The 17,565-nt window shown below is 51.0% G+C and overlaps 1 protein-coding gene across 1 annotated transcript; it reads left to right on the top strand.

Moving 5' to 3' along the window:
• The first annotated feature begins 791 nt into the window (after window positions 1-791).
• On the top strand, window positions 792-14,245 carry LOC106745969 (leucine-rich repeat-containing protein 24). Its single transcript, XM_014622047.1, has 2 exons — window positions 792-4,881; window positions 5,385-14,245. Exon 1 carries the CDS (start codon window positions 1,096-1,098, stop codon window positions 2,968-2,970), a length of 1,875 nt encoding a protein of 624 aa, XP_014477533.1. The 5' UTR covers window positions 792-1,095; the 3' UTR covers window positions 2,971-4,881; window positions 5,385-14,245.
• Window positions 14,246-17,565: the final 3,320 nt, after the last annotated feature.

Below are 17,565 nucleotides of genomic sequence, written 5' to 3'. Positions count from 1 at the left end.
CCCCCCCCCCCCCGCGCACGCGCGCGTTCGTGAACGATAAATGAAAACGTAGACGGACAAAGACGAGAGAGAAGAAAAGAAAAGAGAAGAGAGGAAAGCAAGGAGAAAGAGAAAGAGCAACGCGGAGGGCACCCCATGGAGGACACCCTCGCGAAGCCCCTCACACGTCGGCCCCCACGCAACGGGAGCAGCGTTACGCTCGGTCGACGGGGTACCTCGTGAGAATTCGGGTGTCAGGGGTGCCTTGGTAGTAGCGGCGGTGGTCGGTGATGTGAGAGGAGGCGGTGGTGGGTGGTAGCGGTGGCGGTAGCGGTGGTGGTGGAGGTGGAGGTGGTGGTGGTGGTGCTAGTAGTGGTGCGGTTACAGTCGATACGGCGTGGCGGAGGCGTCGAGGAGCTTTTCGCCGAGGACGACGCGAGTGCACGCCGGACGCAGGTTTACGTAAGAAGGAACGACGACGATGACGGCGACAACGACGTCGACGGCGACGATGTTGCGTCCGTTCGCGTCGGTCCGCCTGCCCGCCTAGTGGTGACGTCGAGTGTGCTGGTCGCGTGTGCGCACGTGTGACGCCGCCAATGGATACTCGACGAGGTGGCTGATCGAAAACCCGAGGGGACGTCCTCGGCGCGGTTTGGGCTCGCCGAACGGAGCGCGCGCTGCTCGACGAAGGAACGCGAGTGACGCGGTAACGTAGTCGCGAGGGGTGCCGGGGAAGGACACACGAATGGACGAGACGGGTCCGTTGAGTTCCGAGCCTTCTCGTGATTCGCCGCGGTGCGCTGCGAGGACTCCGGCGAGTGGTGGGTTCGCGTGAAGGGTGCGTAGGGAGAAGAAGAAGAGACGCGTGAAAGGAGCAGCAACGGGAGAAGAATCCAGCGTGAAAGGTGGAGAGGGAGAGGGAGTGGAAAAGCGAGGACGCGAGGACGCGAGAAGGAGGATGATGGGCGTAAGATCGGTCCCGATAGGTTTTTGCGAGCGGACGAAGACGCCCGTCGGTCGTCGCTGAGGCGGCTCGCGGGTCCTCGGTGTCGTCGGGCGAGGAGGTGGAACGAAGACGAGTCGAGGGCTGTTGTACGGCGATAACGATCCGTCATGGGGCTGTCGGTGTTCCTGCTGTACGCGGTGACGGTGCTCGGCGTGGCGGCCAGCGGCGACAAGTGCGCCGACGAGTGCTCCTGTAAGTGGAAGAGCGGGAAGCGCACGGTGGAGTGCATAGATCGTGCCCTGACCAGCATACCGGAGTGGATCGATCCGGAGACGCAGGTGCTGGACACGAGCAACAACGACATCAGGCATCTGCCGAGCAACATCTTCGTGCGCGTACGCCTGACGAATCTGCAGCGTCTCTACCTGCGTGAGTGCCGTATCGACCGGATCGACGGCGAGGCATTAGCCGGCCTGACGAATCTCGTGGAGCTCGACCTGAGCAACAATCTGCTGACCGCGGTGCCGAGCTCGAGCTTCACCGACACGCCGTTCCTGCGCGACCTGGTGCTCGCGTACAACCCCCTCGAGAAGATCCGCTCGCTCACCTTTGAGAGCACGCCGAACCTCGTGAAGCTCGATCTCTCGCACACGCAGCTGGCGGAGATCGAGTCGAAGGGCTTCCGCGGCCTCGACCTGCTCGAGAGCCTCAAGCTCAACAACAATCGGCTGTCCACTCTGCAGCCGGGCACCTTCGAGCCGCTCAACAAGCTCACCAGCATCGAACTGCACGACAATCCGTGGATCTGCAACTGCCATCTGCGCGAGATGAAGATGTGGCTGGTGAAGCACAACCTGCCGACCCTCGTGGCGCCCGTCTGCCACGGTCCCGAGCAGCTGCTCAAGCGTGCCTTCACCGACCTCGGCATCGACGACTTCGCCTGCCGGCCGGTCATGCTGATAGCCAGCCGCTACGCCGAGGCGACCATCGGCGAGAACGCCAGCATCGTGTGCCGCGTGAGCGCGATACCGCCGCCGAAGGTCAAGTGGTACTGGAACGGCCGATTGCTCACCAATCACTCGGCCTTCAGCAGCTACCAGAAGATCCTCATCTTCGAGGAGGGCCAGTTCAGGAAGAGGAGCACGCTGATCCTCACCAACGCCCAAGAGGCGGACTCCAGCGAGTTCTACTGCGTCGCCGAGAACCAGGCCGGCAGCGCCGAGGCCAACTTCACCCTGCACGTGTCTCTGAGGACCGCGGGTATGTCGACCCTCGGTTCCGGTCAGATCGCTGGCATATCGGCCGCCTTGGTCGTGCTCATCCTCTTCATCCTGCTCATCATCCTCGTGCTGTTCATTCGCCTGCGAAGGATGCCGCTGAAGGACGTGAAGTCGTCGGTGCCGATGGAGCCGGCGGCGTCCGGTGACGGGCTCGGCGGTGACAACAACCCACCGTCCGCAACCTCGACCACTCGCAGGAAGCACGAGGAGATCGAGACGACGTCGTTCGGGCTGGAGTCGAAGCCGCCGGCGTCGTTGCACCTGAGCTACGTGCAGAGACCGCAAGCAGCGGTGCTGCAGGATAACGAGTACGCGACGATCAACCGCTTCGACGACCAGAGTCAGCCGGCGATGCCCGCCGGTGCCTGTTTCTCGTCCACCACGTCCTTGATGCCGATCGATAACCCGGATCTCATCAGGGACACCCGGCGCGGCTCCGCCGAGGACATCACGCCTTACGGCGTCGCCGATTACGGCCGCGTCGAGCCGATCGACGACGGCAAGATGCTCTACTCCAGCTGCCTGTGGGAAGCCAGGGACGCCTGCAGGACGTCCGTCTCGGTGAGCGCGTACCCCTCGAAGGAGACGCTCGCGGTGGTAGCGCCGGCCGTCGAGCAGTTCCCGCCCGGCGCGAAGCAGATGCGAGTCTGGCAAAAGGGTGTCCCGGTGCTGCCGCCGGTCTCCGCGCTCAAGCGCGTCCTCGGCTCCACGCGCAGCTCGCCCGACGAGGGCTACCAGGAGGGCACCGGGACCGATGTCTAGGTACCGCTCCTTCATTACTGCGACGCCCGGCACCGTTATCTGGAGCTGCGTAGGAGGCACCAGGAGGACGACACCGACTGCTAAGATGGGGGGGAAACAAGACGAAACCGCGATGGGGAAGCGAACAGAGTCGTCCTCGCGAGTGCCGGACGGGCGGTAGTGAAAGCGAGCAAGAGACGCGACGAACCTCAGTTTGTGTGAATCGCGTGGATCGCGCGCGCATGAAAGTGTGACAATGACCGGGACCGACCGCGGCAACGCGATCGCTGATCGCCGCGCCGCCGCAACCGTGTCGGCTGCCGTCCTTACCGCGGCCACGGGGTTACCACGTTCTCTCTCTCTCTCTCTCTCTCTCTATCGGTGAATCCTCCGCCGCTGGAGAAAGCTCAGCGGCTTACCACCGGTTCGAGCTTGCGTTATTAGGGCACAGTGATCGAGAAGATTATTATCCGGCCGGGCAACTCGGCTAATTAGATACCGCGACTCCGTGCGCGAGCCCTCCGGCACGATTACCGCGGTGCGCCGTGGATTACGTCCACCGTGAAGGCCGGTGGCGATCGAATATTGGCCAGGAGCCTTTCGTACGACGGGGCCATTGTAGCGGAGGTCGACGAACGCGATCCGATCGTCGAGTCGGTCTCTGACGAAAGAGTCCCGGGCATCGTTATCGCGGTGTCGTTGCCCATCGTCGGCGAACGTTCCGCACGCCGTTTAGGGTCGATTAACGCGCGCGACCTGGCGCGTAGGCGACACCGAGCAAAAACAACATCTATCTATCTATCTCCCTCTCTCTCTTTCTACCTTCACGCGGACGCCACGTAGGTCCGCTCATGGTGGCGCGACTTCTCGAGGCGATCCGCGCTCGGCAATTAATGACACGGTTAGCGATGTCTCGTGTGCGCGGAATACGTGGTGTGGTGCACCAGCTGGCGGACGTTCGATTCCGTTTAGCCGGAAATGTGCGCGCACCTGTCGCGGGGCTGTCCCGCCTCCAAGTGCTCGACATCGACGCTGTTAGTTCGCACGGGGGTGGCTCGGGAGGGACACGGCCGATGGCTACGCCGAGGTGATAGCGCTCGTCGTTGTTGTTGTTGTGAGTGAAGAAGCGCCCGCGAACGTGTGTCCAATTTCGAGTAGTTCGAGGGTTATCGTACCACGAGATGCTTCGGAATTGGTGGACGCGCGAATATTCACGAACGGGTAACGTAAGGGTGACTCGGGAGAGGTCGGAGTTTGCGAATGATTACGCACTGATATCGCACGCGCGTCTCCAAGTTTGTGGTAAGCTCTCTCTCTCTCTCTCTCTCTCTCTCTCTCTACATATATATACGTAAATATATATCTCGCTCTCTCTCTCTTTCTCTCTCTCTCTCTCTGTCTCTCTCTCTTTCTCTTTTGGAAAATCCGAAACAATCGAACTGGACACATATTCGCCGGCACTTCTTTATTTCGCGACGCGAGCGGTCGACTCGCGCTCACCTTTCGGAGTATTGACCTCTCCTCCCGCGGCACTCGGTGCGACGTAACAGAAAGAGATATCGGTCGATCGCATTCAGTCAACCGAGAGGCCTCGACACCTGTGCCCCGATATAAGCTATGCCCCGCGCGTAATGTACACATACACACACACATACACAGAGTGCGCGCTCGGAATGCATAGACCGCGAATGCAGCAAGTCAGAGACGAGAGAGCACGATGACGATGCGCGCCACGTCATTGTCACGACGCGATCGTGCAGCGCAATATCGACGGATAATACTTTGTAGTAACGGCTGAGCTAAAGTCGAGACGAGTTAATGTTACCCCGAGGAGCGAGGGACGCGCTATTTGGGTGACTCTCTCCTTAAGACGTTCAAGTGGCGAACACGAAGACTGCAGTGCATATTCCGATCAGGATAACACGTATAGAGGTATACACACACACACACACATACACACGTGCATATACGTGGGGAAAAAAGATCGGTTGAATTAACCCTCTAATAGCAAGGTGGATTTTCGAAACGTCAAAGCATTTTCATAAATGTTTTATCGCGATTATTTCAAATCAGTTGGTAAACTTAGCTATATATTTTTTTCATCTATAAATAAAGGAAGAAGTTTCACGTTATTATTGATTTCTTTCATCATTTTTCGACGTCAGACGAAGAGTAAACAAAACCGAGCATGGCGTCGGATCCGATCTCAATTTCACTATTAGAGGGTTGACGTGACGACGAACGAACGAAAGGCGCGCGTTTTCATTGAACGGGCAGAATTTCGGACGAATTCAAATTCGGTCGCGGATAGCCGAAATTCTGTCTCCTTCGAACGAAACACGTTCGATTCAGCCGATCTTCCTTTTTCCGTGTACGATAGGAAAAGCGAAGACGACGCTTAAGCTGTACCGAAAGGTCTTGCGGATTTTTTCTAGTCAATTCGAAGTGAAGGAGGGTCGAGGAAGGAGTAAAGGAGCACGATCACGGCGAATGTTGTTTATTTCGACGGGGGTGAGAGGTCGGCGCGCTGGAAAATGGCGCGCCTCGATTGGGAAGCGCGAGGTAGTCTCTCGTTGAAATCAACGGCGGGGGTCCCTTGAAGCCTCGGTCGACAAACTCTCACGATTGCGGACCGGCGCGAGCCTATATTGTTGCTTCGAGTGGCTGGTCCGAGTGGCTCTCGTGTCCGAGACGAAACCTCGCGAGAACGATCGAGCGAGAGATAGGTACGGCGCTCGGATGCCGCTCTGGATCCACGTTCTCTGATTTGATCCGCGATTTGGCCGGCTCCTTGACGGATAAGCCCAATTTTCTTCTCGAGGGTCACAGATTCGCTACTTGTTTCTCCGAATCCAGATATATATACAGGGTGTTACGAAATTAGGCCGGCAAACTTTGAAGGGACTTGAAAGGAAATAATTAAAAAAAGTAAATAAATAAACATTAATAAATAAATCTTTTCTGTTAATATTACTTCCCAACTGTGCAACGTTTCGTTTTAACATTATGTGATATGGGAATTTCGTGACTTCAACAATAAACAAACATATAAGGAAACTTAAGCCAAAGCTTACCGCGTGCCATTTCTCGCCTATGATGTCATAAACCACAAATATGGTGGTGAGCTATAGTCGAGTCTTAATGGAGAATTTGATTTTCATTTAATTTATGATTTTCATTTAATTGATTTATACCATATAATATGAAAAACGTTGTCAAGGAATATATAGTATTGGCAAGAAATGTTTATTTCGAAGTCCTCCGTTTCTCTTCTTGTCGGTCTAACTTTTAATATCCTGTATATACATATATATATACATATTTACTTATATATCTATCTCTTGATTTCCGTGTTGAATGTAATTTGATAATGTGACACTCGAGCATGTGATGGATAATCGATAATCTTCTCATAATTTAACGTCGAATCTAGTTATGTATTGTTATCAATATTGAAACGACGTTAGAATGCGCCCCGTCGTTTTTATCGATATTCTACTTATCAACAATGTAAAATACTCATCATATTGAAACGACAACGGATCGATCACATAATACTGACAATATATCCGATAATTGAAGATTGACAGGATGTACTTTTAATATTAACGGGTTTTTCCCCGCCCCCCCATGCGAGTGCATGTGTCGTGAATCGGCAAATCCAGAATACACGTAGATCTCGATCGTCGTCTTTGTATAACGGCGGAGCCACTAGAATCAATTATATAAGACTGTGATAAGCCTGTAAATCAATCGCCAGCGAATGTATACTATTGCTCAATCATTAAAGCAGGATTTCGCGATTGATTGGCCGGCTTATGCCTGGCGTTAGCGTCTTACGTAAGTGAGTCTCTGTCGATCCAGGTATCCGACGGTGAACCGTATTGTCAAATCGGATTACTATGTTCCCGCAGCGGTGAGATCGCGCCGTATTGAAAAATCGCATCTGAGCATCATCGGCAGAGTCCCTCGAGGAAATTATCAGCGTGCTATTTCGCAGGCATCGTTGCAAATTCGCCTTGCAGTATCCGTCATAGGAGAGAAACGACAGTTTGTCTCTCTCTCTCTCTCCCTTCCCTTTCCTCTTTTACTATAAAAAAGCTCTTGCCGTGTACAATCGTGGATCTTCCGATTCGCAAGACAATCCGTGAAAAGTCGCACTTGCGAGTATCGTCATGTCTGGCACCGTACTTTCTCGGCGGGCATTAACGGCTAATTAATGTATCTGATTCATTTGTAAGAAAATTGAGTCACGTACGTTTCCGCGACGAGCGATTCGATAAAAAGCCACTTGTGATTCTCACATGTACAAACCCTCGTTCAACCGTACGCTCGACTTCCCGGAAACATTTTTATCACGGCGGAGAATTACCCCCGCTGGGGAAAGGGTAATCCGATCTGACGATAAGTCAAAACGCCAGTTGTGTGAGTTTCGTTCGAAATCGCCGCCTAAAGTGTGTCGTTCATTTTGTATGCTGTATAAGCATGTACCCGTGAGGTGTGCGTATCCATGTTTGTATGAGCGTGTGTGTGTGTGTGTGTGGGATCGTGTGCAAGGTTGTGTGTGCTTTCGTATCGCGCGTACGCGTTTTCCGTTCGTCGAAAAAGCACGCTCGGTCGAGATAGGCGAGCGCGCGAGCGCGCACGCTCGATTTACCGCTTATCGCCGACTGTTCGATCGGCATATCGCGCACCGGGCCGATTTTCTCTGCTCAATGATCGCGAAGCGCCATATTCGTCATATCAGAAACGGGAGGGCAAAAAACGAGACGGAAGCGAGAAAAAAAGAGCGGCGTCTCGAAATAGAGCGCGGTCACTGCGGACGTTACGTCGCGTGCGCGTACACAGGGGGTGGTGAACCACACACACACACACACGCGCGGACTTTTGCATTAATTTCTTATACCTAGAGACAGGGAGAGAGTAGAGATGACGTACGCGGTGCGACAGAGCAGGTAAAACGACGCTGATTACCCGCCGCGCACCGATACAAACGTACACCGAATATCCGGTAGGGACGGTCACGCAATTATGGACTTTTTCTATCTGACAATTTCTATTTCGCCGGCCGTAATTAAAAGTCGCGGTAATTAACCGGTCCCCGAGTGGGGAGGAAGTTTGTAGAGATGCGAAACGAACAACAGTAGTTGCTTTGAAAAGAATCGGCTGCCACCCATTCTCTCTCTCTCTCTCTCTTTCTCTCGTGCATATGTTCGTTCGTGTGTAGCGTATATGCGCGGAGAAAACGGGAGGGTTACTCGCCCTTCCGTCCCGCTATTTCGTAAAAGACTTCATTTGTTCGTTCGCGACGCACTTTATAATCGCAACCTTCGTCGAAATTCAATTACGCGTAATCGGCTTCCCTTGCTCGTTTCCTCCCTCCTTCCGGTAAATTCCGCGTTTTCGCCGGCATTTGTAATCGTGAAATATCGCCGTTGCTCTCGGCTATGCCGATAACTCTCGCAGCTACTCGTTGATCCACGTCTCATCGAATCCCCCCGACAATATGATCCTCTTTTTAAAATTGTGCAGGAGAGTTCGCCGACCGGAGCCGCTTCGCATTCGCGAGCACCTTCGCTTCGTCGCACCGTCGATCGTCGTGAAAAAATTCGACGCACGACTTATAATATATATACTCGTCCGTAAAATCGCGATAAAATGCATACGGGCGCAACAAAACGTTGATCGTATATCTTTTACAACTTGCGTGGTTCCGCTGGAAAACTCACGGATCGTGTTTTATAAAGAAGAGAGGGATTAAAACAGATATTCGTAGAAACATCTAGTCGGACATATGGATTTTGGTCTTGAGAGCGATTTGGAAATGGGGGGTGGGGGTTAACTCGCAGCGAGCTCGGATTTCGATTGCAATTAGACAGAAATTAAACTCGGAGGGCATTCGTTTTCCCATAGCTCCGTTACGGCCGAAGGGCCGAGCTCCGCGATATTGTATCCGATATCCGTTTTAAGGGTTTAAAATGCGCGTTTCATCGGCCGCGCGTTTTCGCGCGTACCGGCATGCCGATCGCCCCTGAGTAATCGAGAGTCAACTGTTGCGTGCAAACCAGCTCAGCTTGAGTCGTTATATCTGATTCTACGGGCTTTTTTTATACCTCTCGATCGACGTGGCGTACAACCGCCGCAACGCGACCGTGCCGTGGTTCAATATACGCAGCGGTAGTCCGCTCGTTGTCTATGTCGCGGGCTGTAAGGCGTGGACGAGGTCTAAAACCTTTTTACGCGAACTCGATATACCAACGGCACATATTGATCGGAGGAACACGCAAGGCGACATTATTTGTGACGTATCGTCACAGCTGTAGCAAGGTGGCGAGGATCTTCGGGGGTTGCGAATAATCGTGTCACGCCGCGTGAATTAACAATCGTAACTCGACTCGGAAAGTCCGATCGCGAAAGTCGAATCGCATAATCTAGTAAGATGCTTTCGTTTCGCCGAGAAATCATGCTGACACGCGTATTACCGCGTGGGAACGTTCGTGTTCACGGAACACTGACGAGGAGACAAATAGCGCCGCGCGGAATTACGCTGCAAGAAATTCATGTATCGGGGAATACGTTATATATAGATATACGCGCGAATTATACGCGTGTGTTAGACGAAGCTGACCGTACCGGCCTGAAAATGTCATCTCGTGAGGCTCACATTCGACAATGGGGCGCGCCGATCGACGCGAGAATGAGAGCCCCATCGGAGACGCTCGCGTGAAAATTCCGCGCGCGCCCTGATAATGGCTCAATGATAAAACTTAGCGAGCAGTACACTCGGAATAACGCCGTTTCGTAGATTCGCCGTTAACTTTCGGCTTTCACTTTCTCGGCTTATTGACCCGAGTCGGCGCGCAGACGCTCTCAATTTCGAAATGTCACTTTTGCAAAAGCGGACTATCGGCACGTTTAATAGCCGACACGTGCCGGCGTGCGATATTGCGTGGCGGAACGAAATTCTCGTCGTACACGGGAGTGTCGCCTGCTGGACGTAGGTAATGATTATATTTGCTAATGAGAGAAAAATGTATCAAAATAATTTATTTAAATTATGTTATATTTATTTAAATCACATGCGCGCGTATGTGTGTGAAATATATCCGATATTTTCACGTACGCTCATTACTTCGCACACGACGGCGACATTAAAGTTTCATCGCTGCATTTTTGCGCGTCTGATTCGCTGATTTATCTTCAATTCGTGCCGATGCCGACGCGCACGATTGTAATAATAATTCGGGACGCAACACATTTAAATGCCATTACGAATATATATGTATTCAGATATTCCGTCATATTTCAAGTGCACTAAGAAAATACATGAATAAACATTAGCGATAACGATAATCCGATTTTATTTTTAATGTAACTCCGGTTAATTTTCGCGTGAAACCTCCCGTGAGATAAGTCTCTCGATCGAATTTGCTTCTAAAACGGGAATTTCGATAGCAAACGTCACTTTCCATCTCTCGAGACAATTTTATGGCCGAACGTACGATCTGTTATTTTCTATTTCTAAGCGACAGGCTGACATTGGCTGTTCTAATTTCACCGTACTGATAACATGGCAACACATTTTCGCGAGAAAATATATTTGAAACACTGCCGAAAGGGACGCGGAGCTACGCGAGGCGAGCGTAAACAACCCTGTGCACATATTTTCTCACTTCTTAAGGTAATTTCGCTCGCTGGCGAGGAGCTCGTCCTTCGCTCCTGGCGTGAAAATATGCTTTCGCGGCCGCAACACGGCGGCGGTTCGACACCGGGTGTTCGTGAAATTCATACACCTCGAATTTTCGTACCTCCGCGATATTTTTACCGTGGTATTTTAACGCAATCGCATTGTTACGCGGTGGCGGATTTAGAGCATTTCGAGCTCAAAACTGTGCGGTGGTATTCCGACTCTCTTTCTCTCTCTCTCTCTCGTCAAAAGCCGGATAGAAAGAAATCCGACGAATTTTATAGGTATGTACATACACGCGTATCTCATTGTAAGCATTTCACACATAAATCGGGCATGACAAAATCGGGGATTACATGACAAAAAAAAATAGAATCGATTTCAGCGTTTATCATCGACGATGCGGACGAAATGAGCCCCCACGACGTGTTCCTCGAGTCCCGTCACCTTCATTATTCAGAGCCCGAAATCTCTGTCGTTACGGGTCATTATCACACTGGAATAGAAGCACGATAGTTTCCGAGGTGCCGCGCGTCTCCTATTGTTACGACCCGACGTCGTGAATAAACGAGTGCCACTTGTCTTATCAGTTGGCAGCAATAAATTATAGCTACCAATCGGCCGCGGAGTATCTTAAATTAAGGCGATGAGGGATCGAACGAGTGTGCGTACGTGAGAGAGCGAAAGAGAGCGAACGAAAGAAAGAGAGAAAGAGAGAGAGAGAGAGAGAGATTAGACGACAGTGTTAATTTTGCTGGATCCATAGAATTTTGTACATAGGCGACATATATTGTACAGTGAGTTTCGTAGATGATGGGATATATACAGTGAAGTGTGACACGCAGGACGGAACTGATCGTGAAACTGTGCACGACACCTGATAATAACGATATGAAGAGAACGAACGAACGAACGCACGACAAATCGAAAGGCTGATATATGATCACGGTGACTTCGCGAGTCCACGATGTCAGGCACGTGTGCGTATGTGTGTGTGTGCGTGCGTGCGCGAATGACAAACGTTTTTCTACGACCTCGAGATTTTCTCGCGCGGCGAATTAATTGTCGTTACATTATAATAGCGCGCCACGTTGTTAATTTTGTACCCGAGCGAAGTAACGAGATTAACATTTAATCCAAAGAGTGTTCCTTTTTTATCTCCTTAATTAGAAGATGTGGCTGTCCTCTGCGCGGACAAAACTATAGAGAGAAAGAAAAAAAAAGAAGTAGAAGGAGAGAAAGAGAGAAAGAGAGAGAGAGAGAGAGGAGGAAGAGGAGAGAGAACGTAAAAGCGGGCGAACGCTGAATCTCGAACTAAAGGTGGATACGGTCATTTTAAGCTGTTCAAGGACGTCTCTACGTGTATCTTAAGATACTTTATAGATCGCGTCTCTCCTTCTCGAGATACTTAAATGAATTTTTCATACACGTACGTGACTGCCAGATGCATAATCCGGGTTAAGAGTTAATTTCGCGAGCGCGCGCGCGACACGCGTAGGGGGACACGCCGAAGTTTTCACTGATTCGCCAAAGGGAATCGCAACGCGACGCGCGCTACCGGTAAAAAGCACATCTAATTGTGAAAACGCAGTCGCTGCATAAATAACGTACACGAATCCCCGCGACGTGTATCATTGGACGGAGGTATTCTGAATGAATCCCGAAGCGCGCCAGTATGAATAGGGCTGTCGGGGGGTTTTGCGTGGTACACACAGGGTTGCCCCAGTTTTCGCGACAAGAAGCGCGCCGTATTACGAATTCTCGCGTCTAATCCGATTTGTAGCTTGCAATTACGCCTCAAGAAGAAGAGGAGGAGGAGGAAGGAGAAAGAAGACGAAGAAGAAGAGGACGAGGGAGGAGAGGGGGAAGGGGGAGGAGGAAGGGAGAGAAAAAGTCTCTCGGGGCGAAAAATTGCTTAATAAATGCGACGGCCCTTCTCGTTTCGACGTCGACGTAATTCCCGTGTTCCGAGAGAGGCGAGATCCTGAGCGGCGCACGGGGGCAGATCGCGAGACACGCGCGCGACGTGCGTCCATCCCGGGCCACCCTCGAAAGCTGCACTTTGTACAATTAGTCCGCGTGTTACGGACTACGCGCGTTACCCGCGAACCGGCCGCTCCGTGTTAACGCTAGTAATAACATTAATGAGTAAACTCTTTAACGTCCGCTCCAACGAGCGGCACGCGAGTCTGCCTGAAAAATCCCCGCCACAGGTTGTTGGCCCCTTGTTAATAGCCCGTGCGGAAGTGCATTCGTTATGCGCGTTATCCTTGTCGCCCGGAATGGACGCCCGGCGCGCGCGAATCCGGATGCGTTTTCTAGTCTATCAACTTTACACGCCTCTCGTCGTGCGCATTCACGCCTCCTCCTCCCGCGCCTCGCCCTCACCGGGACCGAGCGCATATTTACGCGTCTATTGCGGACAATAAAAATTTCAGTTTTGGACACAGCGTTTACGGGGAGGGGAAGAGAGAGAGAGAGAGAGAGAGAGACACTGTTCTTTTGAAACAACAATAGTGTACCGCGTATGTATGCGCTCCGTCGAAGGCACACTCGTATGCTCATATTGTACGTGTATATCGTCGCGACATATCACGCGTAATCTGTAAGCCGAGCGGAGGGAAGGTATGTGTGTGAATCCGTCGAAAGTCGGGGGCTGAGGAAAGGGACGTGGAGTTTGCCAAAACGGGGGTTGCTTCTCCGCGAGGTCCTGAGGTCTCTCGACGAGAAGACCTCGAGCTTCGTCGGGAACTTCGTCGACTGTCAATCGATTTTCCACATATCCACGTACTTACATATCCACGTGGCGGCATATCTAAATGTAATCGTAGTCCCAAAGCGCGTCGCGGTGCGGGAGAGACGAGTGTTATTTTTTAATTGATTTACATTCGGTAGACCGAGTGCGGCGCAAAGTGTTGGCAACCATTCGAAAAACTGAGCAGAGAACGTTTTACCCCGCGTACGCGCGCGTACGTGTTCGTGTTCGTTGTATATGTGTGCATGTGTGTTTGCGTGTGTGTGTATGTCTGTGTATGTGTGTGTTCGCGAGTGAGGGTGCATGTGAGCATGCGTGCGTGTAGAGAGTCGAGTGCTCGCGTGTACGCGTTATAAAAGGAATCGGAAATCGTTAGTTTACAACCCTTAAAGAGCGAGCCCGCCGACCGAAAGAAGGGGGCAAACCACTTTTAAAGATGTTAACGATGTACAAATGTGTAATTTAGTGTCGCAGGAAGAATCCGTCTACGGCGCGGTATATGACGACGAAAATAAGAAATAAAAACAGGAAAAAAAAAAGTATGTAAAAATATTTCTTTTATTTTACGAGTACGAAAGAAGAGAGATCACCGAGCGTGTGCGTACGATTGCGATCGTTTAGTGGGCATAGGCGTATCTATATTTCCAAGATTACACACACTTTTTTGAAGGTATACATAATAGAGAGCCGAGAGATATACCGTTCAGGACGAAACGCGGATATATCGTCAGCGGAGAAGGACTGGTGTTGGGGGGTAGGAGGGAAGAGCGCGACGTAAGGGAACGTACGCTGTCATAAATCCACATGTACGGTAAAAATCATGTGCTATAACGACAGTTGTCGAAAATAAAATTTTTTTCGATCGATTTCCTCTGTGGTCTTGTTTCTCTTACCTTACGACGAGCGTGTGTTTTCGCGTTTTTCGTAACGCTTGCGCGCACACGTTACACGCGCCGGAGTGTCGCATTGCAAAATACAGAAAGACCGAAAACGATAGAAATCGCATTCGACGATTGTTTGAAGCAGAACGCGAACGTAGGACGAGCGCGAAATATACACATTCGTTGTTAGTCCGTTCACGAAGCATCGTATCAACGGAAGAGAACGGAGGTAATAAAACTACGCTTCGAATACGCGCGGCTGCTTAAAGCACGGACGCTTGCATTTTATCCTCTGAGGCGGGGAATTATTTATCCGGCTAATTTATACAAGTCGAATTCCGCGAACGAGCTGTGGAAATTCAAGAGTGCGCTGTGATTTAAGCAGCTCCCGCTATTTCCCTCGGAACACTAACGACATACCAATTTCTACCCAACTGGCGGGCCCTCCCCCCCTTTTCCCGATTTTCCCAGCGAATATACACCACTCGAGTCGTCCATCGGGTCACAAAGCTGAAACGGTAATTGCGGATTATCACGCATGCAATATACATATATGGAAAGAAATCTCGGTAATTCCAATGCACTCCGGGCAATGATAAATATTTCGCGGATTCGCCATTACAATCATTTTCATTATGTTTATTTTACAGCGCATTAATAATCATAAATGTCCCCCGGCGGGGGCGGCGCGTGAGTGCGCGCGAATGCCCTCCATCACCGACAAATGCCGTTGCCTTCATCATTGCGTTTATCCATTTTTGACGTTAAAACGCTCGCCGAACGAGATGCGAGGGCGAGGCAACGAGATCATGAGATTTCGAGCGACTGTCAAACAAGCGGGAACGAAGCGAAGAGCGGCGCTAGATAGATCGAAGACAGGTAGGACGATGGTGCTCTTGACGTTTGACGAGGAGGAATCCCCCTATCCGTCATTATTATAAGCGGCACTTTATCAATAGGAAGAGGGTCATCTCGCGTCAAATCGATCTGCTTGCATTTGTCAAAGTGAGAAATAATGATGGCTAACTTGCATATATATATATATATATATATCATGCAAAAAGGATCGCGTGAAAATTCAATTGGGAAGTTATCTCTCGCCGGTGTGCGTAATGCGTACGTGTAATATACACGAAGAGAGAGATACGAGATCGAGAGGATACTCTTTGAAACGCGAAGTGCAGTCGGGGAGAGGAAGAGGGAGGAGACGCCCGAGCGCGTCGCGCGCCACGTACGTAATTGAAGTTTCGCCAATCGTCTCGATTATGGCTATGAGATCTGTCACAGTTCGCCACGCACACACCGGTCCGTCACGTCACGTGTGTGCGTGTTCTGTCTGCAAAGCGGATACGTATTTCAAATTTTACATAAAATACACGAAAGAGAGAGAGATTCCGTCGCGCGCGGCGCCGCCGGACGGTCACGCGCGTCTCCCGGCCGCGTGTATTACGCGCGTCGCGCGCGAAATTAAGTGCACACGAGATTTGTTTCGCGCGTCTCCCTGGGAATTATATCCCTAAAACGGGCCACGGATAAATACGGATTCCGGTGATTCCATAGGAAGAGCGTATAGCCGACGGATTCCACCCGGCCGAAAACGACACGCGGCCTGATTGAAACCTGAACGGCCGAATTGCATCCGGCGACACGGGCGTTGCATTCTGAAATTTCATATCCAACAATCTCGTTATAGCAACAATGCCTTGATTGGTATCATTCTATCTGTGCCGTCTGTCCCGCGTTTCTATTTGTAACAAAAAATCAATATATCCGCATGATGCTTTCTCTCACCCTCTCTTTCTCTCTCTCGAGCTCTTTCGATCTGTACCTCTCCTTCCCCCGTCGTTCCCTCTCCTTTGCTCCCTATCTTGACGCGAACAGCAGAGTTATCCTTCATTCGCTGTGCTCTCTAACAGGATGAACGCGTTGTCAGGACATACGACTACGTGAGCGCACGCTTTAGCGCCGGATTTAACCGGTATCGTGCGTATCCGCGCTTTTTCGAGTGAAAAAGCACGACAGCTATAAAAAGCTGCCACTCCATTGTGTAGCGATGGCGAAAAAAAAAAGAGAGTGAGGGGGGGAGAGCGAGAGAAAAAAAAAACAATACCGTTTGAAAGGGCAATCGGTTATTATTTTCTATACTACCCGTGATGTATCGCGAACCGATTGTACGTTAGCGGAGAAATACCGTTATCTACGTCTACGAGCCGGGGAAACTATTGTTTCTGGTGTTAGCCGTAATATTGTCGTGCTCTCGTGCGTCCTGTCGTGTATTATATCATATTTGTACTCGCGAGAGAACGCGCGGTATCGCGACAAACGATACCTCGGTCGCGATGGATACACATTTCTATATTTCACGGCGGAGCTAAGTAATTATAATGACGCGCTATTTCATACAGCACGTGTGTGTATATTCGTTTCATCAGAATTATGAAATTATAATATAATTACCAGCGTATCAAAACCANTTCTCTCCCCCCCCCTCTCTCTCTCTCTCTATTGCGCAAACATTCCGGCGTGTGAACCGTAATAATTCACTTTTGAATTAATCTATATTAACACACGTTTAATTAATTCGCCCTTTTAAGTCCCGGGCGAAGCCCGGATATCGTAATAGCGTCCGCGAACGTTCCGCATTATACCGCCCGTGTTGTATTCTAATCGTTCTCCGTCCTAATTTTGGACAAAGCACTACCTACTTTACCATTACACCGAGATCTTGGCAGCAATTCCAATTCCGCCGCGAGATATCCACGAAAAGTGCATACCGCCGAAATCCACATACCGCGTCGTCGTTTCTATGCCGTTTCGAGCGGGCGGGCGCGCGTGCACTTCGAACGCGCAGCGCGAACGGCATCTCGAAACGGCATTATTGCGCTTTAGCACACACCGCTCGCGAGGGCGAACACACGAATTAACGGACGCGCGCGCGGTCGGACAGACCGGAAAAACGACACATTATTTTCCCGAACGGCAAACGCGGCTTCAGCCGCGGCCAGAAAATGCGTATCGGGGTCTCCATAATACGGCCGACTGCTACCGTGAGCTATTGCGCCGCCCGCAATTTGGGCATATCTCTCTATCCTTCTCTATCCAACCCTCCCTCTCTCTTTCTCTCTCTCTCTCTCTCTACTTCTACCGTATTTTAGGTCAGACTCTTCAGGGATAACGACGCGTTATACATCTCTGCGTTCGTGTTATTTCGGAAAAGAAGAAGGGGAGGGGAGGAGGAAAAACAGGAGTACACGTCACGCTCATTTCTCATGCTAATACGAAACTTCGGGCGC

Source organism: Dinoponera quadriceps, unplaced genomic scaffold, assembly GCF_001313825.1.
Source record: "Dinoponera quadriceps isolate SergipeBrazil2010 unplaced genomic scaffold, ASM131382v1 scaffold1872, whole genome shotgun sequence".
NCBI lineage: Eukaryota > Metazoa > Arthropoda > Insecta > Hymenoptera > Formicidae > Dinoponera > Dinoponera quadriceps.
Note: the sequence above shows the minus strand (reverse complement) of the source record. Positions and strands in the feature narration are given on the sequence as shown.